Consider the following 18,584-nt stretch of genomic DNA (forward strand, 5'->3'; position numbering starts at 1 on the left):
ACAATGGTTAAGGTACTCGACTTGTAAAGTTGCAAATTCAAGCCTCACCAGTGCCAAGTTGCCACTGTTGGGCTCCTACACAAGGCCCTTAACCCTCAATTGCTCAAGTTGTGTTCAGTTGTAATTGAAAGCCACTTTGGTTAAAAGCATCAGCTAAATGTAAATGAGATGTTTTTGCACAGGTGCTGATCTGCTATGATTTTTACTGGTACTTATTTTTCATAATTCCTATAATACAGTAGTTTTGACCTTGTCAGGTGCACCATGTATCCCAGACATTATTGTGTAATATTTGAAAAGTAACACAATGTAAAATGTAACAAAATAATCTGCTTTTAGTTTACTTCTCTCTTACACTCTCCTCTTCCTCTCTGTAGATCTATCTTTCATGGAAGAGTGGTCCAGCAGAGGTGAAACACTGGAAAGATATGATTGGCCATCCTCGCACTGCTGTCGCCCAGTGGCACTCACTCAAAGCTTAAAGGACCCATCCACCAATCCCTCCAAGAAGGAAGACCACACCTTCAACCCCTTGTTGATATGCACAAGATTGAACACGGGTACCAAAAGCCATCCAACGTTTTCTCTATTCTTCTTGTTTTTAAAGTCCACCAAGGAGCGAGGGAGGTCCTTCTTTCATTTATTTTCTTTTACCTTCACTCGTTGGTTTTTACAGACCTCCCAGGACTTCCTTTATTTTCACCAAAAAGAGGCTAAGCACTGCCAAGAAGAAATCCTGTGTTGCTTAGAGGAAAACAGACTTTGTCTTCCTTGAAATTAACCTTGACTGCTCAACTGACTCTATCGGGTGACTGGCACTGCCAAACTTCCAACGTGATACAAATCAGAAAACAGATCAATAGAACGTGCACCATCCCTCTCCAACCCCACCGCCCCAAACAAACTAACAAAAATTAATAACTAAACAAATTTGCCCCTCAATTACCTTATTTATGTATCCCATCCCTCACACCCACCCTCTTCTTTCTCAAATATACAAAAAGATCCAGAAGGGTCACATCACACTGCAATACCTGGTGAAGAGAGAGATGGACTTGTTGCGTGAACTTGTCATTTCTTGCTGTTTTTCTTTTCTTGTAAAAACCCCTCTGGAACCCCTCGTTGTCTCTATGTACTATAGGTGCTGTGATGTGACAGAAAAAAAGTATTGTTCTTTAAAAAAAAAAAAGAAAAGAAAAAAAAAACTCACCTTATCTGACTGGCTCGGCTATAAGGTTTAGAGGAAATAGAATTGAAAAGATACTAAACATTCCAATATAAGAAAAGAAGAAGAAAGACTTCTGAACTGAAACTAAGATGTCCAATCAAACCATTCTTCCAGAGCATGGTTTTGTTGGTGGCTGGCAAAAGATATGTTAGCATGTATTTGTGAGTGTGCGTGAGTGTGCATGCGTGTGTGTATGTGTGTGAGATGCCGTGTATATGCATCTAAGTGAAAGTTGCATTACCCGCATAAATCTCTTTAACCAGTGCTGCCAGTATGAAGCCAACCTTTGCCTAAATGTTCTTCATTTATTTTCACAAGAACCAAAGTAGTACCCAGAGTTTTTCAGTAAGTAACATCTGCTGTAGAAAAGCAAAAGCTTGAGGGAAAGTAGAAGAGACATCATGAGTAAGCCATGTACGTGTGTGTGAATGTGTTTTTATCGGGTCCATGTGCTTTCTGACTTACAATGGGTATGCGTGTGTGTTTGTGAGTGAGTGAGAGAAAGTGACTTATAAATGTGGTGTTTCATATGTCTGTAACAAGGGCAAATCTATGAATGGCATGCGACAAATTAAAGTTGGAACTTTATTAATGAGTCTTACAACTTAAATTAAGCCATTATACTATGCCCATAGAAAATATTAAGAGCAGTTGTTTTTCATAACATTCCTACTGCTGCCCTATTGTTTACACAGAGAAATCGGAGCTTAATGACAAACCTCTATGTGTATGTGCTTGTGTTTGTATGTGCACGTGTGAATGTGTCTGCATATGTATGTGTGCAAGTGAATGTGTCTGTGTTTAGTGACATTGTGTGAGTCAAATGGATATGTGTGGGAGAGTGTGTTTCTCTGTACATTGGTAAAAGATCTTTTTTGTTGACCCTTTTATTTATTTGTTATACCCACATTTGGGAATTGTCAGTGTCTATAAAATTTCCAAATTGATCACTCGAGCAAAAGTGTACAAAGAATGAACTACATTTGTCTGTCTGTATTCATCTTTAAAAAACAATGCTTATACATTTAGGTAGTACAGTACCTTTAAATGGCTTTAGAAAAGTTATTAGTATAGGAGATCTTTTTCCAAGGTAACCAAAATGACTATAAACCTTTCATAAAGAAACATTCTCAAGAAGCAATATTAATGCACAATCATTGTGAAGTTTATAGGGCAAATAAGAGACAAAATGAAAGACATCCACAGTAAATGTACAACTCTATATACATATACACACATACAAACATCCACGCACACCCACACCCAACCGTGCAGTCTATTTTCAGTATCTAAGAAAATGCACTGACGTCATACCCTCTGTTGCTGGAAGGGTGAGACACAGACATCAGATGTGAGCATCACTGGCAGACATCTCTGGCTGGCTGACCTCTCCACCTTAACAAGCTGTGACAAGCATGTCCTCCAAGATGCTCCAGGTCAGAGCAAAATGTTCGGAGGACAAATATTTTCAGAGCACTGAAAGGACGGCAAGGCCTAAACTTCATAACGAAGAGCGTGGGCGGAACTCTCACCAGAACGTGTGAAAGAAAATACAGTTTTCAGTACTAAACATTTGAATGTAGGGTTGTGGGGGGGGGGGAATTGGGAACATTGTTTCTTTGGACCTTTAAATTCAATACATTTTGGTATAGGAGGGTACGTTTTTGGTGAGCTACGGATGTGGTGATGAGAAAAGTCATGGACTGCAGTGAAACATGTAGGTGAATGGCCGTTCCTCGCATCCCATACCAAGACTCAAACTTGTGAGGCAGCTAATGTGAAGTCTTGTCTGTTTTACTGTTGTGCTATACACAGTTTCATTTGTTATCAAGCACCGGACCTTGGATTGAGCCATTCACCAGTATCTTTTTGGGTGTAAACTAAGCCCTCCGTGTCATGACCTTAACAAAGGGAAAAAATGAAAAGACAAATTAACTTTGAAACAACCAGCATAATAATGGGTACGTCTGTCACCTCCAAGCCAGCAAAATCAGTTTAATGTCAAACGGTGAATACAAAATGAAACATCGGTGGATGTCAAGCTGGCCATGCTGCAGAACTTGTATAAAATTGTGTGTGTGTGTGTGTGTGTGTGTGTGTGTGTGTGCGCGCGTGTGTGTGTGCGCGTGCGTGTTTGTGTGTGCGCGTGCGTGTTTGTGTGTGTGTGTGTGTGCATGTTTGTGTGTGTGTGCGCGTTTGTGTGTGTGTGTGTGTGTGTGCGCGTTTGTGTGTGCGTGTGTGTGTGCGTGTGTGTGTGTGTGTGTGTGTGCGTGTGCGTGTGTGTGTGCGTGTGTGTGTGTGTGTGTGTGTGCACGCTTGTCAGATTGCAGCCTTCTTATATGGGGTGTTGTTTGATGATGAACCCCATCCTCTCTCAGTTCCCCTTGTCCTACATAACACTATGTGACTTATTTTGGCATAAATGTACAGTGTACATAGATATACATGTGTATATAAAAGATGAAACCAACATGACTCCATGAACAAATTTATTGCTTGAAATTGCTTATTTTCTTTGGCTTGCGTGTATGTGAAAGCTCAACAGAAGTATTAACAAAAAGCCTTTCCAGTGTTCTTTTAGCTCTGTTGGCTAGAGGTATTCAGCTTTGATCTCTTGCGATACCACAGGCTTCAGTGTCAGCCTGTAACTCTTTTAAAAATGAGACAGCATGCGTGGTTCAGCTACGTGACCTCAGGTTGTTGTAAAAGGAAGCTTATTCATCAATATGAGTAGTATCCTGAAAGTCTGAGTATAAGGAACTCTGTCTAATTGCAGTAGGTGGGGTAAGATGAACAGAAGTCTTGCTGTGGCTTCACATGCTGAAAAATGTGCTTTCCAACCCCATTCGTCATAACATACTAACTGCCAGAAATTTGCAACATAGCACAAATAAATCTAAAAATATTCCCTATTGCACTTTTAAAGGGCGACTTCACCAAGAACAGAATGTGTTTCGTGAGTGCAGTCTACGTCAATTAATTGATAGTGCCTAGAGGCCAGGGGGGGAGGCAGTACAAGATTGGGGTGCAGAAGTTCTGGAGAACAGGCAAGCAGAAGTCAGGTGGTGGTGCTGCACAAACCCCTCACAGAGAGTCACAGTACGGAGGAGCATCCTTCTCTCACTGGATTATTCCGTTTTGTGCACCTCAATCACCAATTAGGGAGAAGCATTTCTGATAAATTCGCTGGAGATATTGAGGCTCGCTCATGCAGAAATGGAGACCTGGTTTATTACGTTCCGTGCAGCCTTCATGTTTACAGACTGCTTTAAAACCCCTTTGCATATACAAATACCACTGTCCAAGATCAATAAACTCACTAAGCTTCTCTCTACAGTAATATTGCCAACGGTACAGCCTGACTGAGCCCTGATAGCCTGTTTGGGATTCTTCCATTTCCCTACAACAAAATTGCACTGCAAATGAAATCCCTGGGTATTCACATTACTGGTTACTTTTCCCTGGGCAAACCTATTTGGCATGAATACAGATGTATTCTGTGTGTTATCTTGCCTGGAGGGGGTGTCAAGGGAAACAACAAAATCTGAAGCGCTTTCATTAACTCAAAGGCACACATTTATTGGCACTGTCACGCTACAGACAATAGTGAAGTGCAGTGGTGAAATTTCTCTTCAAGGTCTCCCTCCTTGAGCGACACAAGACAGCAGCAAGTGTCCGTGCTCGAGCGCAACGTGCGCTCTTGTTCGTTTACGTGGTGCTGCGTGTGTGGGCACGGAGCACAGCATGGAGCCTGGAAACTCATATTTATTTCCTGTAAGGGCAGCTGTCTCCAGACTCTGCTTGATGTATTAAAGGGTCTCTTGAAAAAACCGAGAGAGTTGAGGCGAAGAGCAAACAAAGGAATGGAAAGCCGGAGGGACCCAAAAAACGAAAAGGGAGAGACAGCGAGGAGGTATTTAGTTTTTAAGAGAGACGGCAGGGGTGGAAGAGGGAGGGAGGAAGGAAGAGAAAGTGAGATGGGTGGGCAACGGATGAAGCGTAAGCTTGTCACGACGTGCACACCCCACTTGCTCGGGCGCGCGCGCACACACACACACACACACACACACACACACACACACACAAATAAACACTCGAGCGCGCACGCCACGCACACATTTTCCAAGCTGCAGGAGGACAGGAGCATGTCAGAGGGAAATGAGAGGCGCGAGTGGGTGCGCGTGGGCGAGCGCACACGCCGCACACCAAACAAGCTGCAGGCGAAGACATCAGCATGCAACACAGTTTATACCATTACTACTGAAGCCACATGCGGCGCGGGTTAGCTTAATGCACTCCATAATAAAGGCGGCAAAAACCGCGCCGTGCAAAATTCTAAATCAGACATAAAATGACAAGTCATCAGCCACCATGAGGAAAAGAGAGAGACGGAGAGAGAGAGCAGGCAGTCAGGCAGTGAGTCAGACAGAGAGATCGGGGCAGGGGCACATATAGCAACTGCCAAAGCACAAATTGAGCATACTGAGCGCTTCCATGATGCTAGAAAGCCTGTGCCCTTGCGCTCTGGTTGAAGACATTGCAGGTCGTTGGATGCTTAAGATCTTCGCATAGCACTGCATAGTGTATTGTTTTCACTGCACCGGCACGATTCTGCTCTTTGCAGTTTTGATCATTAGCTAAAAGACCTAATCGGGCATGCTGCTGGGAAAAACGAACTCTGTAGCACCGTTTCCCTTTATGATTCAATTTGAAAAGCACTGAAGCACAAAATGTTTAGTGTCATATTTCCTCTTCGTGTGCTTGTTTTCTGGTGGTGACGAGGATGTCTCTATGGTTGGGGGTGTGGGTGCTGCCTAAGTGCGCTTAGTGCCGTCAGCAGTGCGTTTTTTCTAGCACGCGTCGCGCGTGTAGGTCTTCCGAAGCAGCAGGACTGGCCTCTTCGCCGCGTCATCTCCATAGAGACAGGTGGCGGGGAGGTCAGAGCGGTCACACAGCAGGCTTTCTTGCTGCTATTTAAAGCCACGTCTCACCTGTGAGCCAGGTACCACACTGCTCCACCTTCAGTTGCAGCTGAAATGAAGGCTGATCTGGCCTGGCCTTAAAACTCACCGTGCATATTTTGTTTTCAATGTCTATGTCTAAAGATCATTTACATAATGCTTCAAGAAAAAAAATGATTTGAATGCATGTCGCTTCATTGTAATTCAGGCCATGGGTGACCTCATGTCTCTTGGAGAAATTGCATTTATTATTTTAGGAACTCATACATGTCACTATGGCCTGAAATTAATAGAGGAGGTATACAGTGTACACCCAGTGTACCGCCAAATTATTGTTCTAAGACTTTAAGAAGTATTGTTCCAGAGATGATGAGAACTAGGCTAGCAAAATGCCCGTGCTGCCATCTAGTGGTCAGCGATTAATAACACAACTCAGAGTCATATCCTCCCTTGACGAACGTTTCATATGTTCACGTTGTATATGAACGTTGCTGCTCATAAGAAGTAAAGCTGTAGTTTAATCTCAAGATTTTTCCTACATCAATGAGTTTGCACGTTTTTACCATAGCAGGCACACTAATGTTTTTAATAATAATGTTTTAATATTTTAATAACTTCTAAAAGGTGCAATGTTTCTTCAATGGAAGACTGTAATTCTAATTATCATGTATTTAAGATACTGGTGGTGAATGGTGCGTTTGACATTCTGAAATAAGTGAGCTAATTAAACATGCTGTGCTGCTTGTTTATGGGTAACAAAAATCCCAATCACAACTTGCAGACAGCACCGCAGCCGGCACAGAAGTAGAACTCGTTTTTACCAGTAGACTACAGCAAACATTCTTATTTCATGTTTCAATGGAAGCATTGATATTTTTCAAGAACCCATGTTGCTTTACTTCTCAAGAGCAGCTGCAGCTATCGTTATCTCAAGCTTTAAAGACATGCATAACACGCGAGGTTGGCTTCACACTTTCTGACTAATAGGGCCTGGAGCCTGTGTTTTGGAACAACACGCTGACGTGAGCAGAGTCATAACAGGAATATTTGAGCACACAATATAAGAGCTGTTGTTCATGGTTGCTGGGATGGGATGGATGAGGAATTGTCTAACTGCAATGCCTCTGGTTGAGACCTCATACCTGCTAATTTGCATTAACAATGACATCAATGCAGTTGAGCAGCAAGTGACAGGTTAAGAAAAAGCACTGTGACTGACAGCACTAAAATGCTACAGTTGCCTCAGACTCAAAAAACACTGGGAATGTGTTGCATAATTGCATAATTACACTTTTCTTCAAAATGTAAGTTGAATTTGGGTGTTATACATGTTAATTACATTGCTGAGTCTTCTGAGCTCTCTGTGGTAATCTGATTTGCTCAAAGCAGAAACAACAGTGCCATTGATAAGGGGCTCCCTATGAGTACCTTTACTTCACACCCTGAGAGAGACTAAATTACTGTTTCGGCCCAGTGGGCGACAGGAGTCTGCCAGTCGCACTGATTGCTTCTACTGTGCCCTTGAGCTCTTAAACCCGTACTGCTCCAGATGCTATAACAGGGTGCCATCTCCCTTGAAGAAAAGGACTGAAATCTCAGTGGCCTTACTGTGAATAAATAATGCACATGACAACAGCAGGACTCATTATTTGGTGGTGTTGCATGGAAACTGTTTATTGTTCATTATAATATACTGTACAAAGGTTACATAATATAGTCCCTCTCCTTGTATGAGAGCCTCCAGATTATGTATGTATGTAAAGCAAAACATAATCATTATATTTAATATGGTCCTGCCCTTAAACAGTTTACATTTTCAAATGATATATAATCATAGTATATTACTAGGATTACTGCACAATAAAAGTAACAATTATGTCTTTCATAAAGGATTTCACTCCAACATATTTACACACAGAGAAGAAATTAGGCATGCCATTACAGTAACTGATTTGCAGGATCTTGACGGACTGTCTGTGTTGTAATTGATTAAATAAATGGAAACCTGCTCACGCTTGCACAGCTCAAACTGCTGGTATTCTGATTAACTCAGCTTCTGGTCAAATTTAAAGGAATGGTTCAAATAAAATGCTAATGATGGTAATCATGAATGAAAAACAGCAGACATCAATTAGTACCATGATAATGATTCGTGCTAAACGGTACCTGCTACCTTCTTCTGTTTGAAATGTTAGCACTTTTGCCCAAACTCTCCCTTTCAACATGCTCTGGCTTAGCCATTCAACATTAGCTATATGCAGGGCTCCCACCTATAATGAATAAACAGGCCACCTTTGTTAAATGGACATGGAAGCATCAAGTAACCATAACAACCACTCACACAATAGGGCAAACGTGTGAAAATCTAACATTTTGATAAATGGCAACTAACATTTAAAGATGCTACAAACAAAATGAAATAACATTCCACAATTTAAAAATGGATCAAATCCCATTATATTTCAGAATTTCCATGACCAGTGGGAACCCTGCATGTGTTACAGTCAGTGGTGCCACAAGGGATTTTGGACACCATGAAAAGATTGGGCCTCAATAATAAAAAAAATGTACCTAATGTTCTAATAATTTTCAGGGCCCTTGTCAGTCACGGGCCCTGGTTACTGCCCCACAGTAATGGGAGGAAAGTAAGAGCCCCAGTATACTTCAAACGAAACTGAATTGGGCATGTTTGCGCTGGCTGTTGAGCTGCGGTTGTGTGTAGTGCAGCAAGCATCCATCTGCTCACTGCTACCTGTTCATTTAATAACACCCTGCTAGCAAGTGCGCCAACCAAACATTTGACACTACTAATTATGTGAAGCCAGTTGTGCATGACCATGACTGTGTGAAAAAGGTTCAGCTGGCCAGTTTGCCTGCAGGTTTAGTCACAAAGAGCACCAGTCTGCCTGTCCAATATGCCAGTTTCAACTTTGTTTGAAGTATGCTGTAGCTTAAGGCTTCAATGGCAGCTTTTGTCAAGGTACTCCAAATTTGGCGCGTCCAGTCTCTGCTCCTTGTCCCTGTTCTTGGTAAACTCCTTGAGCATGTCCATTACTTCTCCCTGGAAGACTTCTGGTGTTGGCTTTGCCTCTTGGGGATAGACACAGAGAGAAGGCTTTGAGAACAAGCTATCCTTATTCCGTTTGAAATTGTATATAATAATCACTCTTCTGAACAGTTCCTGATTTGAAACATTTCAATGACCCCCTTTTCAGGACCAGAGAAACAGAAGTTGTGGCATACCTGTAGCCCAGTAGTAGATGTCCCAGTCGTTGCTTGGCTCATTAATAAGTCTGTCGTACTGACGTAACTGCGTTTCATTCATGCTCTCCAGGTACCGTTTGGCAAAAAGGCTGCCTCCAGAGAAAAAAAAAATTAAATGCAATTATTGTAACTCATAAATTGGTTATATTTAATGCATCACTTTTAAATATATGAATACGTTTGTTTTCTTAAAAAGGGTATTTTAGAGAGTTGTAAGTACATCAACTCTCATACTTAAAATGATTTGTAAGAGCTCAAAGTACATTTTGACAAACGAAAATATTTATTCAATATGTGCTGTGCTCCCTGTAACAAGCTGATGCAGTTTTGCTCCAAACCTCAGAAGGATGCAGTTCTCCAACATGCCTCTCTTACGACTCTCATACAGCAGACGCTTCCTTTTGATGTCCAGCGACTCGCCCTTCTTCTCTTGCCATGGAGGCAGGGGTACCTCTATCAGATTTGGTTCTTGGGCATTGCCACGGTACCCTCGGGTCGCCGCTAATGCTGCAACAGTCGGTCGCAGGGAAGTCCGGCGAGCAGCACAAAAGAGCTGGCAATGCACACGTGTTTGAGGCATACCATTACACATATGCGGCTGAGTTCAGACAAACTCATGTGACATGAATTGCTGCCACAAGCCATTTAAAAAAATTTTCATTAATGTGTAAAGTGATAATACTGTAGTATTAACATTGCCTAACACTATTATTAGCATGACCATAAATCGGTTCAAATAGGGACATTATTAGTAATATTAAAAATGTAACATTGTGCGAATAGGTTTTTCATGTCGGTGCTTTCATTGGTAACATAATAGGACAATTGGTTTCTTTAATTTATGAAATCATGGTATTTGACGTGAAGCAGATCCATGACCTGGCCAAAGGAAACTGGTTTCATAATCTAATTACATCAGTGTTTCCGTAATACCGCTGCACTTTATTCCTGCGTTAACACGCAGATGAGTTAGTGATGACCGGCTTGCTTTGCTATGTTCGCACAGGCGATAAACTAAAGTGTAGTGCAAGGTTAGAGGACCCGCTCAACTAGCTAGCTAGGATAGCCATTTCACCAGTATGTGGCATTAACAATTACACATAGCAAACTACTTTGCCTGCAACACGATTAATTTTTGTAGTACTTCATAAAAGTGTACCTAAACTAAGAACTTCTAGGTTTAATTCAAGGGAGCGACTTTACGCTCACCATGCCGCACAGGCTAGTTAGGTAGCTGACATCACGTTACGAGTTTGCTAGCTACGCGGCTAAGAAAAAACCGTAGCTAACGTTAGCTGTTAATGTTAGAAGTCCACAAATAACGATTGCTAACCAGCCAAGTGTTAAACGTTAGATATCCGAGTACATTCAGCCTGTTTTGTACAAGTCGATGTTAAGTGACATGCACATACAAAAATAACGTTACTCACTGTCCTTGAAACTGTGAAAGACAGCATTGCGACCTGATTTAAAGACAACTGCGCAGCTGCAGCAGTCAAAGACAAGGAAAAGTTTAGCTAGCGTAGTCACGCGTAGTGCTGTTGATACTATTTTCCCGCATAGATAAAAACATCCAAGTGATATTTATTTTTCGAGTTGTGAATATTTTTAAGTAGTTAATATCGCACAAATTACTGACCAATTATGGGGTGGAACCCAAAACAGCAACATGTTTCGCCCAGGAATTTATTTTGGTTTGCACACTCGAGGCTGTGAATTGATTTTTTCCTGCAAAACTGATGAAGCACTGTCTTGTCAGTACTGAATCAGTAGTTTGCGATTCAATTGAAATTCTGCAAACTAATATCAGCAGCTGGTTTCAAAAATTATTCTTCGTTGCATATCGATTTTTTAACGGAGATACTACATATTTAACTAGCTAGCTATATCGCTGAGATTCAGAGCAGCCGATGGGGGTGGGACGTTGCTAGCTAGCGTAACACAATCTAGTCGCGCCTGTGTGACCTGTGGGCTCCTCTAAAACCAGGTAAACGTCCGTCGTCGGTTTGTGGGTAGTCCGTAACTTGTGCAGACTGTCAGTTTGTGAAAAGTGACAGGTGCTGGGTTCTTCCTCAGTTATGGCTACTGCCAGAAGCGATGGAGGGGCGTCAGAGCACATCGATATCTACGACGACCTAAACACTGAAGAGGTAGGCGGGAACCGGGGCCCGGCACAGCAACGGAGGCCAACTAACCGCTGTGTAGCAAGCAAGTCTGTCTGGATTTTGTAAAGCAGGGTTGAAATGTAAAAAAATAAATTTAAAAAATCTATTTATAATGGGTAACATCAACTTACTGTGTCATCTAGATACACTTAACTTTACTACCTAGCCACTGCGCTTACTTTTGGGGGTCTGTATTGTAGTCTAAGGTTGTCACGAACCATTTTAATTCGATACAAAAGTTTAGCACTGTAATATGACGTCGCAATGCATAGCCAAGCAAAAGTTGTTTCTCTATAACTAAAAGAACTTGAAGCATTTCAAAGCTATTTGGCCATAGAGAGTTCTCTCCAAACTAAAGTAGTTCCATGCATACAGTTAGAGCTTATTCTGGCCAAATGTAAACTCACCAGGGAACTTGGTTTTACCCTCAGCGCTAGAATGGAATATATAGGCTACATTTTTAATGTATTACTTTCAAATCAATGCAATAAAAAAAGTCTTTCGTTAAGAATCAACAGAATATTGCATGATTGGAAAAGTAGCCCCAAACAAAGCCAACATTTATAACATGCGTTCCTTTCTCTGGTAAACACAAAGTATTTTTTTCCTTTAAATGAGACACATACTTGTCACATGGTTTAAGTTTGCTTTGTAACCTGTTGGCATTTATTTTCTCTAGTTATTTAGCCCACTTTCTAAAGCTGGATAGAATCTTGATGTGGTGCCATGGGAAACAGTCCATTCATCAAACCTTTGTCTGCAGGCTGGTGACTTTCTAACAAGTGAGGCTGATGCTCTCTATGACGATGTGTTGACCGGATCTGTGAGTGGTGAGAGGCCATCAGGAAAGGAGCATTCTAAGGAGGTCGCTGAGCCAGCCATAGTCTACACATATAAAGGATGCATGGGAGAAAAATCCAAAAGACTTGCTGTTTATGTGGGCAACTTCTCCTGGGTGAGCTAATTTCATCCTTTAGTGCTGGCATGAGTAGAACAGTTGATTATGTTATACCTACTGCTGTATCATGGGCTGAATCGCTCGTTTTCACATCTCTTTTCCTTCGTTCTCTCTGATTGGTCAACTGTCATCTTTATGAATCCTGACCCAAGTGGACCTCAGACAGAGATTTAATATCAATGGCAAGAACACTAGGGGTTAAAGATGTTGTGGAGATTAAGTTTGCTGAGAACAGAGCTAATGGTCAGTCAAGAGGGTGAGTCTTCCCCCCCCCACTCACCCCACCCTATCAACGCTCTCTACCAATCATGCCTATTTTTAAGACAGTTCTCTCTCTGCTCCTCACAGCTTTGCTGAAATGGTGGTGTCTACAGAGGAGTCTTTAAGGCGGCTAATTGAGATGATGCCACAGTGTCAGATTAATGGAGAGAAAGTGGACTGTCGCTTCGCTACACGCCAAAACTTGGCTGTGTTTGAAGCTCAGGCCAAAAAGCGTGAGTGTTTCCTTCACAGGATGATCTGCACTCTTGCAAATCACTGAACTGTTCTGATGGATTAAACAGTGAGGGCCTTGTTCTGCCATTGTAAGTAACAAGCTAATGTCAGGCTAGGTCAGCATTTTAATGGTAAAATCCCAATGTACATTATGTTCTCCACACAACACCCAGTTGGCAGTATCACTGCACATAAAAAGCATCCAACCATTAGCAACATTCTGTAGTGATGAACAGTGCAGAAATATCAGCACAGTAACCTTACAAGTAGTGATTGGGGTGGGGACAAAGCAGAAAGTCTTGGAACAGTTTTAGGGATGTATCTCAACGTGTCCTTATAAGCACTTCCTGACATTTCAGGGGTCTAAGAGCAAAAACTACAAAGAATTGGGCCACTTTGCTTGGTCACCAGTGTAATGTTATAATATAATTGTTTTTATCTTTCTGGCCAGGCATACCTCAACGCTCAAACTCCAAAGCCGAGTCAGAAAAAGCTGATGGGCGTTCGATGATGATGTCCCCTACAGATCTGCAACTGCCCCCTTTCCCCCCAATGTACCCCCTTCCCCCCAATATAGCCAAGCCCCCTTCCCTGATTCCCTCCTTTTTTAACCCTCCTCTACCTTTTCCCCTTCCTCGCCTACAGACTCCACCCATGCCACATCTTTACCCCCCACCCTCTCCTCACATCCCCAGCACACACATCCCATCTCCTCACATGCCCAACACACACACACCATCGCTACATATCAACCCTGCCTTCTTCTCCCCCGCCCAAGAAACCCACAACAGCAGCACAGCCTACAGCCGACACAGGTGAGGATAAACCATTATCTTCACCTAGATAGACTTGAAAAGACTTTCATAATGAGTGAATGTTGAAAACATTTATCAGTTATTGTCTTAAGGACTGCTCATTTTTGTATTTTCTCTGCTCTGACACACTGCTCTCATCAAAGCCTTCATAATTATATCACAGGTGGAATTGGGTGTGTCGGAGCATGGAAAACAAACATATGCCATGCATGTGGTCTATAGTGCTGGGAATAAAACCCACTGGCAAGGTGTTATTAATTAACACTGCCTCAATTTCATCTTATCTGCCATTGCCAAGAGATGACGTTATTACGTTTTACACATAGCTAAAGGGGAGGAGGTATGGGTGGTGTGGGGTTTAATCTGGGTGATAACTTTGTCAGTACGTGTGTAAGGAGAGGCGGAGTGCGTACAAGTATATTCTACAACCTACAACCTGGTGTTCGCCAGGGAGGGAGATGTTCCTTCTGCGCTCCAGTCAGAAGGAGAGTTTGAAGAGCTGATGAACAGGAACAGGACCATTGCAAGCAGTGCCATCACTAAGGCCATGTCTGGAGCCACTACAGGTTACAGCTTCACAGCTTGCATATGTTATACCATTCAATGGAATCTCATTTACAGAGATTCCATTGAATGCTTTCAAAGTATCTTGATTTGAAAAGAATTTGGTGAGTAGGCAATGTTTGAGACCCTATCAAAGGACAAAATCAGCAGAATGCATAGGTAAAAATTGAGCAGTGATCACCTTTAAACAATATATTTATGGATATAAATATTAAGACTTTTGTCACAAATATTTCTCCTTTATGTCTTCCTCCCTTTAGGTGATATTTCTATGGCCATTGAGACCCTCCTTACAGCCATAGCAGTGATCAGACAGTCTCGGGTATACAGTGATGACCGGTGCCGGGCACTTGTTGATTCCCTGAAAGACTGCCTCTATTCTATAGAGAGCAAGTCCTATGGATCTCGGTGTGTGTTCACTTTTGGACCATTTGTTCCATGTATACTTTTTATTTTAAAAATGTTAGGCAAGAATGCACATTGATTTAATCATTAATTTTGGCCCTGTATTGCTCCTTCACAATAAATAGTTAGGCCAATATGATAGCACCTGAGAGAATTTTGGCCAGCGTCTCACTTATCATTATATGCCCTCACCCCACCTAAATAAACGCAAACTTTACAGGAAGAGGCACCGGTCTCGGGAGAAAGAACGGGGCCGTGAGCACATGCAGAGCAGAGAGCAGAGCAGGGAACGGGAACGCTCACACAGCCAGAGTTGGCCCGACAGAGGTGCGTTGCGTCGGCGTGGCGAGCGCTCGATCAGCGTGGAGCGAGAACGGGCACGCGAACGGGACCGCCATCGGGAACACCGAGACAGACATCGCTAGGTTGGCCGGTTCCCCTCCCTATTCACCCAACACTAGATACATGTTTGCTGCATGCTTAACTTGTTGTCAGTGGAAATTTCAAATGAGGCCATCATTTATCTGTCATGTAGCTGCACGTACAGTGTCTGGTCATAGTGCTGGGGTCAAATTGCCAAAGCAGTTGTCTGGCTCCACCAGTCGGGGGGTACCAGTGCACTGCAGATATGTGTCTCCTTGCTCTAACCGTCTTAATTAAGGTAGTTATCAAGCCAGTCTTGAGCAGGAAAAAATAAAATGTTGAGCATATGGGATTCCCAGCACTGCAACTGAGAACCATTGCAGTAGAGAACATACATTGATCAGCCATAACCTTAAAACCACTTGCCTAATATTGTGTAGGTGGGACTTGTTTTTCCAACATATCCCACAGATGCCTGATCAGATTGAGCCCTGGGTAATTTGAAGGCCAAGCCAACACCTTGAACTCTATCATATTCCTCAAAGCATTCCTGAACAATTCTTGCGGTGTTAGGGCACATAAACCTGCCGAAAAAGACCATTGCCAGGAATACTGCTTCCATAGAGGGGTGTACTTGGTCTGCAATGATGTTTAGGTAGGTACATGTCAAAGTAACATCCACATGAATGCCAGGACCCAAGGTTTCCCAGCAGAGCATTGCCCAGAGCATCACACTGCCTCTGCTAGCTTATCTTCTTCCCATAGTATATCCTGGCACCATCTCTTCACCAGGTAAGCAATGCACATGCACTCAACTGACCACATGATGTAGAAGAAAATGTGATTCATCAGACCAGGCAACCTTCTTTCATTGCTCAATGGTCATATTCTAATACGTGTCCATTGGCTATGGATTTTTGGCCATGGACAGGGGTCAACATGAGTACTTTGACTGGTCTGCGATGCATGTGTTGACACCTTTATCATAACCAGCGTTAACTTGTCAGCAATTTATGCTATAATGGTTCTTTATGTGGAATCGGAACAGACAGGCTTGCATTTGCTCACCACACACATAAATGGGTGCCCATGACCCTGTCACTAGTTCACCTTCCTTGGACCACTTTTGGTTGGTAGGTACTAACCACTGTATACTAGGAACACCTGAGAAGACCTGTGATTTTTGGAGATGCTCTGACCTAGTGGTCCAGCCATCACAATTTGGCCCTTGATGCTCAGATCCTTATGCCTGCCGATTTTTCATGTTTCCAACACATCAGCTTGAGGAACTGATTGTTCACTTGTTGCACAATGTACCCCAACCCTAAACACATACTGTTGTAATTAGATGTTATTCACTTCAACTGTCATTTTAATGTTGTGGCTGATTGGTATACTTGCACACCTTCCCAGTTGACTTTCTCAACCTTCTTTAACTGTTTCAGAGACTCAAGTTTGCCTCAATTTACTTTTAATCTGAATTCTTTCCAGATCGTTGACACAGCTCAGGACCTTAAGTGTGTGAGAGAGAAACTGCTGGTGAGTCTGCGGGGGACCACAGGGACAACGCCCCAGAATTCATTCCTCCATGCTGAACACCAATACCCTTCACAACGCCTTAGTCCATATCACATTTCATTTTCATCAAAGTTTGTAAATTTCCATTGTCTTTACTCTGTAAAAAGTACTGTAAAAGAATTGAAGTTTCGATTGCAAAATGGAATTTTTCAGTGGCTACTGACTGTTCATACTGTGGTACTACCCTGTTTTATTTTGTTTAACTTAGTAAAGTTAATACATTTTTTCCCCTCCATTGTACATTTTTGTAATAAAATGCTACTGTATGGTTAAGTAACTTTTTTTTAAATTAAGCTTTATTTTATGTGCCATGACATACATACATAGATGGCAGGCATTATAGTTGTAGGCCCCTTTTTAGCTCAGAGTGATATCTAAAATGTATAAGACCTGACTGTACTTCAACGAGTATTAATGTCATTAAGGTAAGGTAATACAACTATGAGCTCATCAGCAGTTAAAAGTAATGCTCTACATTTACTTAACTTTTTGAGCAAATTGTACTTTGCAACTGGACAGACCTATATAATGAAAAGAACAGGAAAACATTTCGATGTGGGAATTCAAATGATTACATTTATGAAAATTTGCACACAATATATTCTTTACTCCAAGGCTCACATTTCTGTGTGAAATATATGTCTACCCACCTCTGGAGCTCATGTAAGTTTTTGTGTATTTTGCACAGTACTTCCAACATCACGTCCTCTCATCATTAACGAAATTCTTATAAGCTCCACACTTTATTTCTAAAACGTTATCTAAAGCAACGAAAAACAATGAATTGAGTGCCTATAATACAAGTCCTCAACACAATACATCCTTATAGTCACCCAGACATGGGTGACAGCACGCAGAGATCATCATGCTCGCGGTTTGAGAAATGCCGCAGTTTCAACAAGCGCAAATCCATGAAGTCTATTTTTCCAGTGGCGCGTAGTTCAACAGTTTCTCGATGAGATCAACGTGGGAAAGCAGCATCCTCCGACAACAGTATCTTTTCAAACCGAGCGCGTCCAGGGCGTCGCTGGGTGAACACAAATGAAGTTTTGATCACTAAAAATGTATAATTTCCAAACGAACTGCGCGCGACATCTGATCATGATTTCGGATTTACCCTTCTGTGTATTCAGCCTGGAGAAGCCCCAAATATGCCTCCCACTTGTTCCCAACAATTTTCCCACATGTGAAGCATCTGATCGGAATAATCATCGTGATGCGAAGGAATGGAAAATCTGATTGAACAGGAAACAAGAGTTTAGAAAACACCGAAATCAGGATATATACATTAGACAAAAAATACTACGAAATACTGACAACGCTAGCTTTAAAACTGCGTTACTTTAGCTAGCTAGGTTAGCATAGCTAACTAACATTAACGCCACTCGAATATTAAAGGTTTTTATACGACCATCCACATTTCCTAGTCACGAATGATTCGAGGTATGTGTGTGTTATGGTTGACTATACTTTAGTATGTTCAAAGTTTGCTCTTTACCACCGATATGTGCGCCTTCTTTCCACGATCCTTACGTGCAGAGGAAAACAAACGTGTTGAAATGTTTGCTCCGGCTTGTTCATGTGAAATAGGCACCGGAAGAAACGCGTAACCAAGAATATATCGTTCCTTACAACTGAGAACTCCAGGAAAATAGATTCCCTGATTTCTCTCTTTCTCTCACACACACACACACACACACACACACACACACACACACACACACACAATCAATAAACAAGGCCAAACGTAATTATGGTTTAGACAGCCTAATGGGGCACTAGTTTTAG

The 18,584-nt window shown here is 42.1% G+C and overlaps 4 protein-coding genes across 6 annotated transcripts in view; 2 read left to right on the forward strand and 2 right to left on the reverse strand.

Moving 5' to 3' along the window:
* Positions 1-3,698, forward strand: part of syt7b (synaptotagmin VIIb) — a 72,650-nt gene extending 68,952 nt beyond the window's left edge. For all 3 annotated transcript variants that reach the window (XM_081710079.1, XM_081710080.1, XM_026997839.3), the window contains one exon: positions 378-3,698. In XM_081710079.1, the coding sequence (XP_081566205.1) occupies positions 378-482 (105 nt within the window). In that variant the 3' untranslated portion in view covers positions 483-3,698. The remainder of the gene's footprint in view (positions 1-377) is intronic.
* A 4,136-nt stretch (positions 3,699-7,834) lies between these two features.
* Positions 7,835-11,028, reverse strand: sdhaf2 (succinate dehydrogenase complex assembly factor 2). The gene is made up of 4 exons (XM_026997946.3): positions 10,884-11,028; positions 9,792-10,006; positions 9,433-9,542; positions 7,835-9,279 (listed from the first exon to the last, which is right to left on the reverse strand). The coding sequence occupies exons 1-4, from the start codon at positions 10,908-10,910 to the stop codon at positions 9,149-9,151; spliced, it is 483 nt and encodes a 160-aa protein (XP_026853747.1). The 5' UTR covers positions 10,911-11,028; the 3' UTR covers positions 7,835-9,148.
* Positions 11,029-11,152: 124 nt separating this feature from the next.
* Positions 11,153-17,244, forward strand: LOC113569869 (cleavage and polyadenylation specificity factor subunit 7). Its single transcript, XM_026997945.3, has 10 exons — positions 11,153-11,440; positions 11,530-11,603; positions 12,382-12,573; positions 12,729-12,832; positions 12,925-13,070; positions 13,523-13,886; positions 14,337-14,452; positions 14,711-14,858; positions 15,076-15,280; positions 16,710-17,244. The coding sequence occupies exons 2-9, from the start codon at positions 11,532-11,534 to the stop codon at positions 15,278-15,280; spliced, it is 1,347 nt and encodes a 448-aa protein (XP_026853746.3). The 5' UTR covers positions 11,153-11,440; positions 11,530-11,531; the 3' UTR covers positions 16,710-17,244.
* Positions 17,245-17,352: 108 nt separating this feature from the next.
* Positions 17,353-18,432, reverse strand: polr2l (RNA polymerase II, I and III subunit L). Its single transcript, XM_026997947.3, has 3 exons — positions 18,295-18,432; positions 17,914-18,031; positions 17,353-17,823 (listed from the first exon to the last, which is right to left on the reverse strand). Exons 2-3 carry the CDS (start codon positions 18,006-18,008, stop codon positions 17,715-17,717), a joined length of 204 nt encoding a protein of 67 aa, XP_026853748.1. The 5' UTR covers positions 18,009-18,031; positions 18,295-18,432; the 3' UTR covers positions 17,353-17,714.
* Between the last annotated feature and the right edge of the window lie 152 nt (positions 18,433-18,584).

Source organism: Electrophorus electricus, chromosome 3, assembly GCF_041902795.1.
Source record: "Electrophorus electricus isolate QZ-2024a chromosome 3, ASM4190279v1, whole genome shotgun sequence".
Taxonomy (NCBI): domain Eukaryota; kingdom Metazoa; phylum Chordata; class Actinopteri; order Gymnotiformes; family Gymnotidae; genus Electrophorus; species Electrophorus electricus.

Excerpts from the sequence above, each read along its gene's own strand:
- sdhaf2 (XM_026997946.3), bottom strand. The coding sequence starts at position 10,910 with ATGCTGTCTTTCACAGTTTCAAGGACA. Across the intron at positions 9,543-9,791 it reads GAGAACTGCATCCTTCTGAG|CCTTTTTGCCAAACGGTACC; the intron begins GTTTGGAGCAAA and ends CTCTGGAGGCAG. Across the intron at positions 9,280-9,432 it reads CATCTACTACTGGGCTACAG|AGGCAAAGCCAACACCAGAA; the intron begins GTATGCCACAAC and ends TCTATCCCCAAG.
- LOC113569869 (XM_026997945.3), top strand. The coding sequence starts at position 11,532 with ATGGCTACTGCCAGAAGCGATGGAGGGGCGTCAGAGCACATCGATATC. Across the intron at positions 12,574-12,728 it reads ATGTGGGCAACTTCTCCTGG|TGGACCTCAGACAGAGATTT; the intron begins GTGAGCTAATTT and ends TCCTGACCCAAG. Across the intron at positions 14,453-14,710 it reads CATGTCTGGAGCCACTACAG|GTGATATTTCTATGGCCATT; the intron begins GTTACAGCTTCA and ends TCCTCCCTTTAG.
- polr2l (XM_026997947.3), bottom strand. The coding sequence starts at position 18,008 with ATGATTATTCCGATCAGATGCTTCACATGTGGGAAAATTGTTGGGAAC. Across the intron at positions 17,824-17,913 it reads CAGGCTGAATACACAGAAGG|CGACGCCCTGGACGCGCTCG; the intron begins GTAAATCCGAAA and ends GTGTTCACCCAG.